The sequence below is a fragment of the Gracilinanus agilis genome, chromosome 2 (genome assembly GCF_016433145.1).
Source record: "Gracilinanus agilis isolate LMUSP501 chromosome 2, AgileGrace, whole genome shotgun sequence".
Taxonomy (NCBI): domain Eukaryota; kingdom Metazoa; phylum Chordata; class Mammalia; order Didelphimorphia; family Didelphidae; genus Gracilinanus; species Gracilinanus agilis.
Window position 1 is genome coordinate 104,558,763 of NC_058131.1, and position 12,243 is coordinate 104,571,005.

The following is a 12,243-nucleotide window of genomic DNA, read 5'->3' on the forward strand; positions in this document are numbered from 1 at the left end:
GCCCTCAAAGAACCTGCTATGTAATGGGGGAGACAGCAAGTTAACAAATATGCACAAACAAGCTATATAAGCAGGATAAATAGGGGGGAAATTAAAAGAAAAAAGTTGCTAGAATTAAGAAGGGTTAAGAAAAACTTCCTATAGAAGCCGCGATTTGATTTGGGTCAGGAAGGAAGCCTCGATGGAGATGAGAGGGGAGAGAACATTCTAGGTATCTAGGACAACCAGAGAAATTGCCTGGAGCCAAGAGAGAATCTCTGGTTTGTGGAATAGCAAGGCAGCCATGGTCACTAGATGGTGTAAGAAGGCTAAGTTATGAAAAGCTTTAAACCCCAAACAAAGGATTTTGTATTTGATCCTGGAGACAACAGGAAACCACTAGAGGTTGCTGAGGGAGGGAAAGTAACATGGTCAGACCTGCACTTTAGGAAAATCACTTGATGGCTAAATGGAAAATGGAATCAAGTAAACAGGCAAATCTATGGGATCTAATTAAGATCATCAAGTAAAGTAATATAGAAGAGAAAAGGACCCAGAACCCTATTCAATACCTATGAATAGAAGATGTGATTGGATAAGGATCCAGCAAGAGAGAATAAGGAGTGATACATAGGAGGAAGATCAGGAAAAAAAACTAGAGAAAAGAGTATGAAGGCAGAAAATGATCAACAATGTCAAATGCTGCAAAGATCAAGGAAAATGAGGACTTAAAAAAGGCCATTCAAATTTGCCAATAAAGAAATTACTGGTAACTATGAAAAAAGAAGTTTTGGTAGAATCAAGAGATTAGAAGTCAGATTGAAGAGGTTAAGAAGAAAGTGAGAAAAGAGCAAGTGAAGTCACCTATATATAAGTCTAGAAGTACTAGCTATAGCAATAAGTTAACAAAGAGAAATCAAAGGAATAAGAAAAGGCAAAAGAAAAAAAACTGCTCCTTTTTGCAGGTGTTATGGGGGATTCTAGAGAACTCTAAAGAGCCAACTAGAAATTAACTGAACAATAACCAGGAAAGTTGCAGGATACAAAATAGGTATCAGTTTTTCTGTATATTACCAAAAGAATTTATCAGGAAGGGATAAATTCCATTCAAAATAAATAATGAATGTATAAATATCTGGGGTCATAAATATGAAGACACATAGGAACTATATGAATACTTCTACAAAATACTCTTTACAGAAAAAAATACACCTAAATAACTGGAGAAAAATATTAATTTCTCATGGGTGGGCTATGTCACTACAATAATAATGATATTACCTAAATTAATTTATACCAATCAAACTACTAAATAATTACTTTATAGAACTAGGAAAATAATAAAATTTATCTGAAAAAACAAAAGGAAATCTCAAGGAAAATAATGAAATTACAATGTTGTAATCATCAAAACTATTTGATACTGGTTAATAAAAAAGGCAATCAGTGGAACACATTAAATATATAATCAACAGAAGCAAATGAATACAGCAGCATAAATGCCCTAATATCTAGGATAAGTTGTTTTTTTTAAACCCTTACCTTCCATCTTGGAGTCAATATTGTGTATTGGCTCCAAGGCAGAAGAGTGGTAAGGGCTAGGCAATGGGGATTAAGTGATTTGCCCAGGGTCACACAGCTGGGAAGTGTCTGAGGTCAAATTTGAACCCAGGACCTCCCATCTCTAGGCCTGGCTCTCAATCCACTGAGCTACCCAACTGCCCCCTAGAATAAGTTTTTTGACAAAAACTGCTGCAGAAACCAGAAAGAAATCTGGGAGGAATCAGATTTATACAAATGACCAATACATATACCAAAATAAGATGTATAACTTGGAGATAAATGTTCATGATATAAGCAAATTGGAGGAGCAATGAAGAAAATTCCCTAATTTGTTCAAGAGTTTCTGGGTTCCCTAACCAGGGCCAGCTGTCCAAAAAAACAGGACTTTTTTCAAGTACTCATTTTCTTAGGAGATAACCACCAATGAGAAAATCCTACAGTTGAAGGAAATAGGAAGGCATAACTGCCAGGCCTGAGGATCTGGACTTTGTAAGTTGCTCAGAAAGCAGAGGCCTGAGGTGAAAGTGAAATATCTTTTCAGCAGACCCACCAAAAGTTGTTTTCACCTCCTAGGAAAATAAAAAGGTATGATGAATTATTGTTTTATGTTAAGTATTTGCAACATACAAACAAGCCTTTTTCGTTTCTTTATACATGTTGAGTTAGATATTCATATTATCCTAATTTCTGCAAGATTTCAAGAGAGCCCAAACAATCACTTAAATGTTTTTTTGATGGCAACATAAAGTTCTGAATCATGAAAAACACAAAAGGGTTCATAACTATTGCACATATATTCAAGTAGGAGAGAGCACAGGTCAAAGCAAAGATAAGAATATGTATAGAAATAGGGTCTTCTTACACTTTATACTTCCCTCTATACCTGTTACCATCTGGCTACATTGGCCTAATTGAAGTTTCTCAAATACAACACTCCATCTTGCCTATTTTTGGCCCTCGCTCTCCACCATGCCTGGAATTCTCTCTCTCCTTCCCTCTACTTCCTTCAAGATTCAGCTCAAATCCCAGCTCCTATTGAAGGTTTTCCTTTCTGACACTGCCTTCTACTCATCTGTATATAAGGTGTCCTAAAGGTCTATTAAAGCTTAAAACTGTACCAAGACTTTTGGGATACCCTGTATATTTTGTATATACCTATTTATTTATATAATTTATTACTAATTAGAATATAAGCTCCTTGAAATCTAAATCTGTTTTTGCATTTCATTTCTATTCATAGAGCCTGTCACAGCATATGTGTTCAATGAATGCTTGCTGATTTGACTAGACATGCATGAATAACTGTTACAATCCAATTAGTCATGATAGTTGAGATAAATATACTTACTCAGTTAAATCAGTCAATAATACTATTTCTGGAATGGCTACTACGGTAACATACTAACGAAAGGAAAGGTAAGAGGTATAGGAAAATATCATCAAAGAAATCCAAAATAATCTCTATACACAAGAAAGATATGATTATACAGTGCAAGATGGTGTTACTGAGTTGCCCAATCAGAGAATAATTTAGGGACATGTAGGCATTTGTATTCCTAGACTAAGCACAATGCTCTGTACAGAGTGAGCATTTAATACATTCTTTTTCATTCATTGTCTCACTGAATACTATGTTCAGTTCTAGACAACACATTTCAAGAAGGGATCTAACAAACTACAATGCACAAAAGAGGGCACCTAGGTTCAAGAAGAAGGTCAAGGTCAGAGTATGCAAGATTTGGTTAAATTCAGCATATATCTACTATTCACTAGGTTTGGATACAAAGACAAAAATGAACCTGCTTCTTTCCTCAGGATAGTTAGTACCATATGGACAGCAAAGTAAATACAAAATATATCAAATGATTACAAAGTAATTTTGTGAAGAGAGAGAAGCACTAACAAGTAAGTGATTCAGGAAAGAACAAATGGGAAATAGCACTTTAGCTGAAACTGGGCAGTATATTTAAAAGATTTAGGTCCTAAAAATGAATATGTATTTGACACTCTCTATAGTGGACTTTGGAAATTTAGATTCTAAGAGTCAGAGGCAAGCAAGGAGAGTATACTAGTGATGGGGACAGCCTGGGCAAAGACCTAGAGGCAGGAAATTTCAGAATGATGTGTAGAGGAAGCAGCAAGAAACACAAAGTGTTTGGACAAAGTACCATAATGTAAAATAGTCTAGGTTGAAGGAAGACTAGGAAGGGCTTTAAAAGAAAAAAAGAAAAGAAAAAGAGGGGAATTCGTATTTTTGCCTAGAGTTAATAAGTACTGAAGTTTTTTGAGAATGGAATATCACTTTGGCAGTTGTATGGTAAAAAGATTATAAAGCAGAGAAGAGTGGAAGAAGCCAGACTATTTCAACAGAAAAGACAGAAAAGAGAGAATGAGAACCTAAACCAAGGTGGTAGCCATGTAAAAGGACCTAAGGACCTAAAGCAAGATAGCTTGCAAAAGGCTGGAAATGAGGGATGAGGAAAGAGCCCAGAATAATGTCAAAATGGAAAACCTAGAAGATGGGAAAGAGAATGTATGAGTTCCATTAGGCGTTGTCACTAGAGCAGTGAGGGTGAAAATTTTAGAGTGCTGAGCCCCACCCACTGCCTACCCTCCACTTCCCCCAGACCAAGTGCTGTGCCCCTCCCCTCCACATGCTAAGTATGCCCCACCCCTCCCTTACCCCACACAGGGGAGGGAGAAAATGCTCCCATTGGGATGCTGAGGGTGGGGTGTGGTGGGGAGTGATGTGAGGAATGGCCTCAGCCAGTGTAGAGAGGGGGAGGGGAGTGACCCAAGCACTTCCCTCCCCTCCAGCTCTGTACCTGTGAGCCACCCCCACTCCCATCCCCTGAGCACTCCCATTGGGCTGCTGGGCAGAAGAGTGGGGGATTTGAAAAAGTCAACGGGCATGGTGGAGAGAGGTAGAGAAGCAGCTCTGCCTGAGTCCCTCTACCTTTCCAGTAATGAACTCTGGGGGTAGGGATGGAGAGGGAGGGTGTCCAAGTGCCCACAGAGAGTGCTCTGCCATAGATTCACCATCACTACACTAGAGCATCGAAGTGACAAACTACCACAGCTGTTAGTAGATGGAGAACATCACTATTGCCTTTAGGATCAAAAACAAAATGCTCTTTGGCATTAAAAGCCTTTCATAACCAGTCACCTTCTACCTATCCAGTCTTCTTTCACTCCCTAACATTTATTCTTCCAAGATGAAGTCACATTCAGCTCTAGTCATTTTTTCTGACTGTCCCCATGATGAGAATACTCTCGCCTTATCTCCACCTACAGGTTTCCCTGGCTTCCTTTAGGCCTCAGCTAAAATCCCATCTACAGGAAGCCTTCCCCAACCCCTCTTAATTCTAGTACCTTTCCTCTTTTAATTATCTACTAGCTATCCCCTACATAGTTTGTTTGGAAATATTTGTTGACTTGTCTCTCCCACTGGACTATGAGCTCCTTTTTTTTTTTTGCCTCTTTGTATCACAAGCACTTAGCACAATTCCTGGCACACAATAGGTGCTAAGCTAATAAATGCTTATTGACTGAATGAGATAGGAGTGGAGAGAACAAGAAGGCACATAAAACAGCTATCTTCAATTATTTCAAGAGTTCTAATGGAGCACAAACATTTGTGCTGCTTCTCTTCCAGGGACCTGTAGTAAGAAGAAGGAGGGAAAGTTGCAGAGAAACAAATTTAGACTTGATCAAGTCTGAAAGCATATATTAAACAAGCCTATTACATGTTGTAGCAGCTGGGTGACAGTGGAGATAGAACATAGGACCTAAAGTCAGGAAGATAAGAGTTCAAATCTAATCTCAGATACTTACTGTGTGACCCTGGGCAAGTCACTTCATTATGTTTGCCTCAGTTTCCTCATCAGTAAAATGAGCTAGAGAAGGAAATGGCAAACCATTCCAGTATCTTTGCCAAGACAACCCCAAATGGCATCACCAAAAATCTGAATTCACTAAATAATAACTATGTGCCAGGGACTGTGATAAGTGCTGGGGATATAAAAACAGGCAAAAAAAATTATTCCTTGCCTTTAGGAAGATCATGATCTAACAGGTAAGACATCACAACTATGTACAACCAAGCTATATATACAGGTTGAACTGGAAATAATTAAGAAGTCCAGGGTCACACTGAGATTAAGTGTCAGAGGCTGCATTTTCATTCAGGTCTATAACTATCCGTGCTCTCTCCATTGCGCCAGCTAACAATATTTAGGCCACACCATTTAATTTTGGCTCCCGAACCCAAGTGGGACACATATAGTCAAGCTCACTTCGCCTCCTCTGGGAATGTAAATCCTTTACCTAGTGGGGAGCAGAGAGAAGAGAGCAGGGCACGGAAAACCTCAGGTTAAGGAATAGTGGACGATCCTAAGGGACTTTTGAGTCCAATAAAAATAACAACCAGAGCCCTGTGACGCAGCGGAGTGATGTTTTCCCCCCGGAGCGAGAAGCCCGAGGAAGCAAATCCCCCTTCCTCTTTTCCCTAACTTTCCCTAAATTTTTTGAACCCTAAGTTATAACCCTTTCCCCACCCACTCCACCACTCGGAGTATAAAACAAATCAAAGGAAAGCTGGAACCGATGCGGAGAAGGAAAGAACCGCATAAAGACCAGGGACTACGGCAGGAGAACCTGGGGCCCCTCCGGGAGAGCGTCTGCAGCTCAGCCGGGGTTCCGCGGGACTCACCGGCTGCGAATACTGACGCGCGGCCGCTACGCGGCCTCCTTCCCCGCCGTCCAGGGCGTCCAGACTGGAATCTCGGTCCCTCAAGGTCCAAAACGCTCAGGAATTAAGTGGGGCGGGTGAGTGGTTGGTGAGGTGGGTGTCTGTTCCCCACCACGAAGCCACTACCCTACAGGACCAGCAAATCGCAGTTGCACCGGGAATGGGAGGTGGAGTGGGAATTACAGGCTCTCGGCCTCCGTAGGTGGACCCGGATGTTGATAGGCCGTTTGTCCCGGAAGCAGCGGCACGAAAGTGAGGCAGTGGAGGCGGTTTCGAGGGGCTCCCCGGAAGAAGACGTGGCGGCGGTTGGGGCTCCCGTTCGCTGGGCGATCTCTAGTCCCGCCGCCTCCGCCTCCTCTCTATGGGCCAAGGAGGCAGCGACGGCGGTGGCGGCGGTGGCTGGAGAAAGAGGCGGCGGAGGATGGAAGAAGGAGGCGGTGGCGGACGGAGGCTGGTCCCGGGCGCGCCTGTGCTGCTGGTTCTCTGCGGGCTCCTGGAGGCGTCCGGGGGCGGTCGAGTGCTCCCTCCGCTCAGTGACGACATCCCCTTCCGAGTCAACTGGCCCGGCACCGAATTCTCCCTGGTCAGTGCCCGCGCCAGCCCCCACTGTGACCCCCGAGCGTCCCCAACCCCACTTCCCCAAGCCAGCGAGGGTTTTTCCCATTAACACGGCCCAGGTTTTCTCTGGCCTCTTGACAGGCGCACACAGACACCCGCCACCTAAGGCAAGAGCTTGGCTGCCCAACCACTACCTTCCCACCTTCCCCTGGAAGCATTCCTAGATTCCTCCCTCAAAAAAAAAAAAAAAAAAAAAAAAAGATTATATGTGTGTGTGTGTGTACACACGTACATTTTCACATGTATATTTTATAAAGACATGTACTTTACTATGCGCATAACATGCACAGATGCTTGTGCATATACATGCACAAATATTAATGTAACCCGAGTCCCAAAGCCTATTAAGTATGAAACTACATATCGTACTTATATACACATTTATATCCATTTCATATATATATATATATGTTTATACTAAGAGTGTGTGTTTCATGTCTGCTTCCCTTTGGACAGTGGCCAACAGCTGTTCCTCCCCCAAATAACCACGGTTTTCTACATCCATTCATACCACCAGGCCTTCTCAAAGGCCTTCAAAAGCTGTTTTCCATTCCAAGCCAATTCAGCCAACGTCTTTTAAACTACTCTGTACCAGGCACTGAACTAGGTGCTGGACTTAGGGAGACAAAAGAATAACAATCTCTGCCCTCAAGAGGTTGAGAGGACTTGGTAGAACAGCATGTAAAGAAATACGTGAGAGGGGATCAGGCTTCTTAGTAATTAAGTTTTTATTGAATTCCTATGTGCCAGGTAGTATGCTAAGTGCCGAGTACACAAAGAAGGAGGAAAGACAATCCCTGCTCTCAAAGAACTCACCATGTTCTTGGGGGGAACATGTGATAAACTGGGGATAATCTACAGAGAGCAAGCATTAGCATAGAAGAGGAGTTGGCACATGAACTAAGTTTTGAAGGAAGCTAAGGATTCTAAGGTAGAGGTGAAGAAAGCATGCATTCTGGCATGTCTGTGCAAAGTCAAGGAGTTAGGAGGAGGTGTCCTGTGCTAAAAGAACAGCAAATAGGCTAGTTTGTCCAGAATGGAGCTTATCCATGAAGGGAATAATGTTAAGCTAGATTTTGAAAGGCATTAATGTCTATTTAAGGGCTTTGAATTGTTTCCTGGAGGTGAAAGAGAACATCTGAAGTTTCTTGATCAAGGGAGTAATATGATCAGATTTAAATGTTAAGATGATTTTGTTGTCTTTGTAGAAGATAAATTTTAAAAGTCAGCAGGCCATGTTGCAGTAATCCAGGTGAGAAGTGTTTAGGACATGAAATGGCAGGTTGGCCTTGTTGAGTGGAGAAAAGATCAAAAAACTTAGCAACTTAATTGGATATGGAAGAGTGAAAAAGGAAAAAATCCAGAAAAACTCTAGTGTTATAAAACTAGTTGACTTAAAAGGTGGTTATGCCCCCAAAAATAGAGACATTTTGTCTTTTACAAATATACTGTATAAATTCTAGAGCAAGATCTCTCCCTTTAGGGCCATTTTGAAGAATGCTATATAATCCTGTTGTCTACCACCCATGCTCATTAGTCATAATACCCCTTAGAAATAACATATATAGAGGCAACTCAGTTTAATTTTTTATTTTAATCCTGGACCATGGGTCAGGAGCTCCATAACCAGGTCCCATGTTTTCTAATTGGCACCACAAACTCTTTAAGCCCACATTTAGTCTTGAATCGCTATGGTTGAACATTTATCACTCTGTATTCAATAGGAAGATTAGCTTTTCTAAATTTATCTAGGCTGGTTCTAGAATGGAAGACAAAGTCCTCTGCTAGGCCCTACTATTATTGTTTATTCTTGACACAAAACAAATTGTATTTTTACACACACACACACACACATCCCAGATTTCAGACCTTGGTTTTCTGAAGAATGATTTTTTTTTTCCACTTTGAAAATCGTTTCTCACTATGTTAGTGACAAATGAAGACATTGTATTGAGCCAGTCCTTTAGTACATTCATGATTTCATCAGTGTGGGTATTCCCTGAATCAGTGTAAATTGTCCACACCCTATCTCAGTTCCTATTCCTGTTCAATAGAGCTCCTACGTGAAGTCTATCCAGTGTGCTAGAGGCCCTCCTCTAGGCCTTTTTCAAATGTCTTGTGCCCACTAGTACATATAGCACCATTCTGTCCATCTGTTGTTACCTTGCTACACTTCCTTTTTCAAACTTGCATTTCTTGAGAATAGCAGCTGCTTTTCTTGTTATCTTTGTGTTCCTAGTGGCTTTCAGAGTAGGCTTAACAATTGTTTGTTGAATCAGCTGTTGTACTCTCCCTTACCCTCCCTCATACACAGAGATCACTGTTGGAAATATGCTGCAGCCATTTATAACTTCCACATATCCTTCCATTGCCCTTTGGGTTTTCTGAAGCTTAGTTGGAAATTATTGTTGAATTGGGTCAGACCAATAGAAAATTTGACTCTGTCATCAGTTTTGTGTCTGTCATCTAATGTAAATTCAAAAACATTTGTTTTCTCTTTGTACCTTGTTTTCATGTCAGTCTTGCTTTTATTTTCAGTACTGCCTGTTTGAGATTTGACTGTGAGAAATATTTTTTAATACATAAAATGTTGGAGCTTGACAGATTGTTTTTCCAATCGGCCTTATTTTACATCAGACCAGCAAGAATTGAAATGGCTTGCCATGGGTCACAGAGTGATAGGGAAGGCCTAGAACTGGGGCTCCTAATTCTCTCTCATATTCTTTGTACACAATTACTCTGTTGAGGCTTCAGAGTTATATTTGTAGTCTTCAGGTTTTTCAGAGAAGGCTAGATCTGTAGACACAAACCCTGGGGCAGAGTTCCCATTCTATCACTTACCACCTATTTAATCTTGGGGCAAGTCACTTCATCATACTAGGCTTCTTTATCTCTAAAATGAAAGTGTTGGAACAGATCAACTCTAGGACCCTTTTAGCTCCAAATCATTTTTCTTTGTTCCTAATTTCAATAATTAACACATTTTTCAAAGCATCCAGTAATTCTTGTGTGCTTATAACTGATATTGGATAGTTACTAAAAAAAAGTAGAGAATAGACATGGAGAAAAGATCTAAAGCTAGTCAATGCATTGATCTATCTTTAATTTATTCCCCTTAAATAATTTCTTTAGTAATTGAATTAATTTTTAAAATTCTAATTCGTAGTTCTCCCAAATGATTCTAGATAACCTTTGGCAATATTGTCATAGTTTACAATGAATATTGTTAAAATTAAAATTCTCTGAAGACTTATTTTAACAAGTCAGAAAGAAAAGGTCTCTTGCCAAATGAGGCTGGCCATTCAAGCCCCCCTCCCAGCTCAGGGGCGATGCCCACTTATGCCTTCTCACTCTTAGTTCCCTACAAAAAATGATTTCTTTTCTGGACTCAAAATTTATATATGTGAGTGAATGCCTTTTCAAAGCCCTCTGATTGAAGGATTCCAACCTCACTTTGGGCAAGAGGTGGGTCTTCCAGATGCCAGGTAGTCTCAAGGGACAAGAGAAGAGACAGTCATCTTCCTGATGTCAGGGAGGCCTCTGGCATTCCTCCTGCCCCCTTTCAAAGTGTTTCCTACAGTTTTTAGATAGTTTGTTGACAGGTAAGCACCAAGCTTTGTTCTTAATTCAATCAAAAGATAGGGTTGAATTACAACTTAATTCAGTCAGAAAGTGGGCTATTTCAAACTCAATATATGACACTCTTCCTTTTTAAAATGTAAAGTCAGTCTTAGGGTAAAAGTAAAATGGGTCCAGAGTAGGGCTAATTTTTCACAATCTCTCTGTTATATTGTAGGTTTTGAAAGTTGGGGTTATTATTTTTTTAATTCAATCAAAAGAGAACAATAGCAAAAGAAAAAGAAGGAAAAATAGAAAAAGAAAAAAAAGAAAATAGAACTACCTTCAATACTTACAGTAGATATCTTCAGACAATCTCACCTTTCTTTCATGATTATCACCTTACTTCATTTGTAGTCTCTCCCCTTTCTCTGTGTTTAACATCTTTGGCTTTAATTTTCTCTTATAGTTCAAATCTGGCCTCAGATACTTCCTAGCTGTGTAATCCTCAGCAAGTCACTTTACTCAATTGCCTAACCCTTACCACCCTTCTGCTTTGGAAGTGATATTTAGATTCCATTTGAAAATAACAGGGAGGGGCACCTGGATGGCTCAGGGGATTGAGAGCCAGGCCTAGAGACAAGGAGGTCCTAGGTTCAAATCCGGCCTCAGACACTTCCCAGCTGTGTGACCCTGGGCAAGTCACTTGACCCCCATTGCCCACCCTTACCACTCTTCCACCTAGGAGTCAATACACAGAAGTTAAGGGTTTAAAAAAAAATTTATAGAAGGGGCTCTACCAAATTCCTTTGATGACACAAATATAGTCTTAATACCTAAACCAAGGAGAGTCAAAACAAAGAAAGAAAAACTATAGACCAACACCTTTAATGAATATAAATACAAAAATGTTAAATATTAGCAAGGAGACTACAGCAACTAGTTGATAAACTAATTTATGGAGCACCTACTAGGTGTCAGGCACTGTGCTAAGTTCTAGGGATACAAATTCAAATAAAAACAAAGATAATCCCTGCCCCTCTAGTAGTTTATAGTCCAGGAGGGGGAGACAACACACAAAAGGAAGCTTAAAAAGATGGTATGGGGGGGAAAAGTCACCCATGACCCTGTCCTCTAGTCATAGTGTCTAATCAGGGTCCAAAAAGTACTGATGGGGACAACTGGGTAGCTCAGTGGATTGAGAGCCAGGCCTAGAGACAGGAGGTCCTAGGTTCAAATCCGGCCTCAGACACTTCCCAGCTGTGTGACCCTAGGCAAGTCACTTGACCCCCATTGTCTAGCTCTTACCACTCTTCTGCCTTGGAGCCAATACACAGTATTGACTCCAAGATGGAAGGTAAGGGTTTTAAAAAAAAAAAAAAAAGTACTGATGAGATGTGAGTACCAGGCAGATTCAATCTTGCAAGATAATGAAATTTCCTAAAGATGAGTTTCCTGGAGAAGGAATGCCTGATGGGGAGTTCTAAAGAAGTCTAATAGTATTATATCTGATAGAAAATGTGTATAATCTCAAAGATTACATACTATGACCATACTGGATTTATACCAGGAATGCAGAGCTGGTTCAATATTTAAAAACCATAAGGATAACTGGCCATATTAATAAAGCAAGAAAAATAATATGCTTATGTCATTAGATGCAGAAAAAGCTTTTGATAAGATACCAAATCCTTTCCTGTTAAAAACCATAGGAAAATACAGAGCTTTCATTAAAATAAGTAGAAGCTTTCTTGAAGAGCCAGCATTATTTGTAA

At 40.4% G+C, this 12,243-nt stretch overlaps 1 protein-coding gene across 3 annotated transcripts in view; it reads left to right on the plus strand.

Annotated features, from left to right (window-relative positions):
* The first annotated feature begins 6,561 nt into the window (after nucleotides 1–6,561).
* ERLEC1 (endoplasmic reticulum lectin 1) overlaps nucleotides 6,562–12,243 on the plus strand; it is a 39,853-nt gene continuing 34,171 nt past the window's right edge. For all 3 annotated transcript variants that reach the window (XM_044663328.1, XM_044663329.1, XM_044663331.1), the window contains exon 1: nucleotides 6,562–6,875. In XM_044663328.1, the coding sequence (XP_044519263.1) occupies nucleotides 6,654–6,875 (222 nt within the window). In that variant the 5' untranslated portion in view covers nucleotides 6,562–6,653. The remainder of the gene's footprint in view (nucleotides 6,876–12,243) is intronic.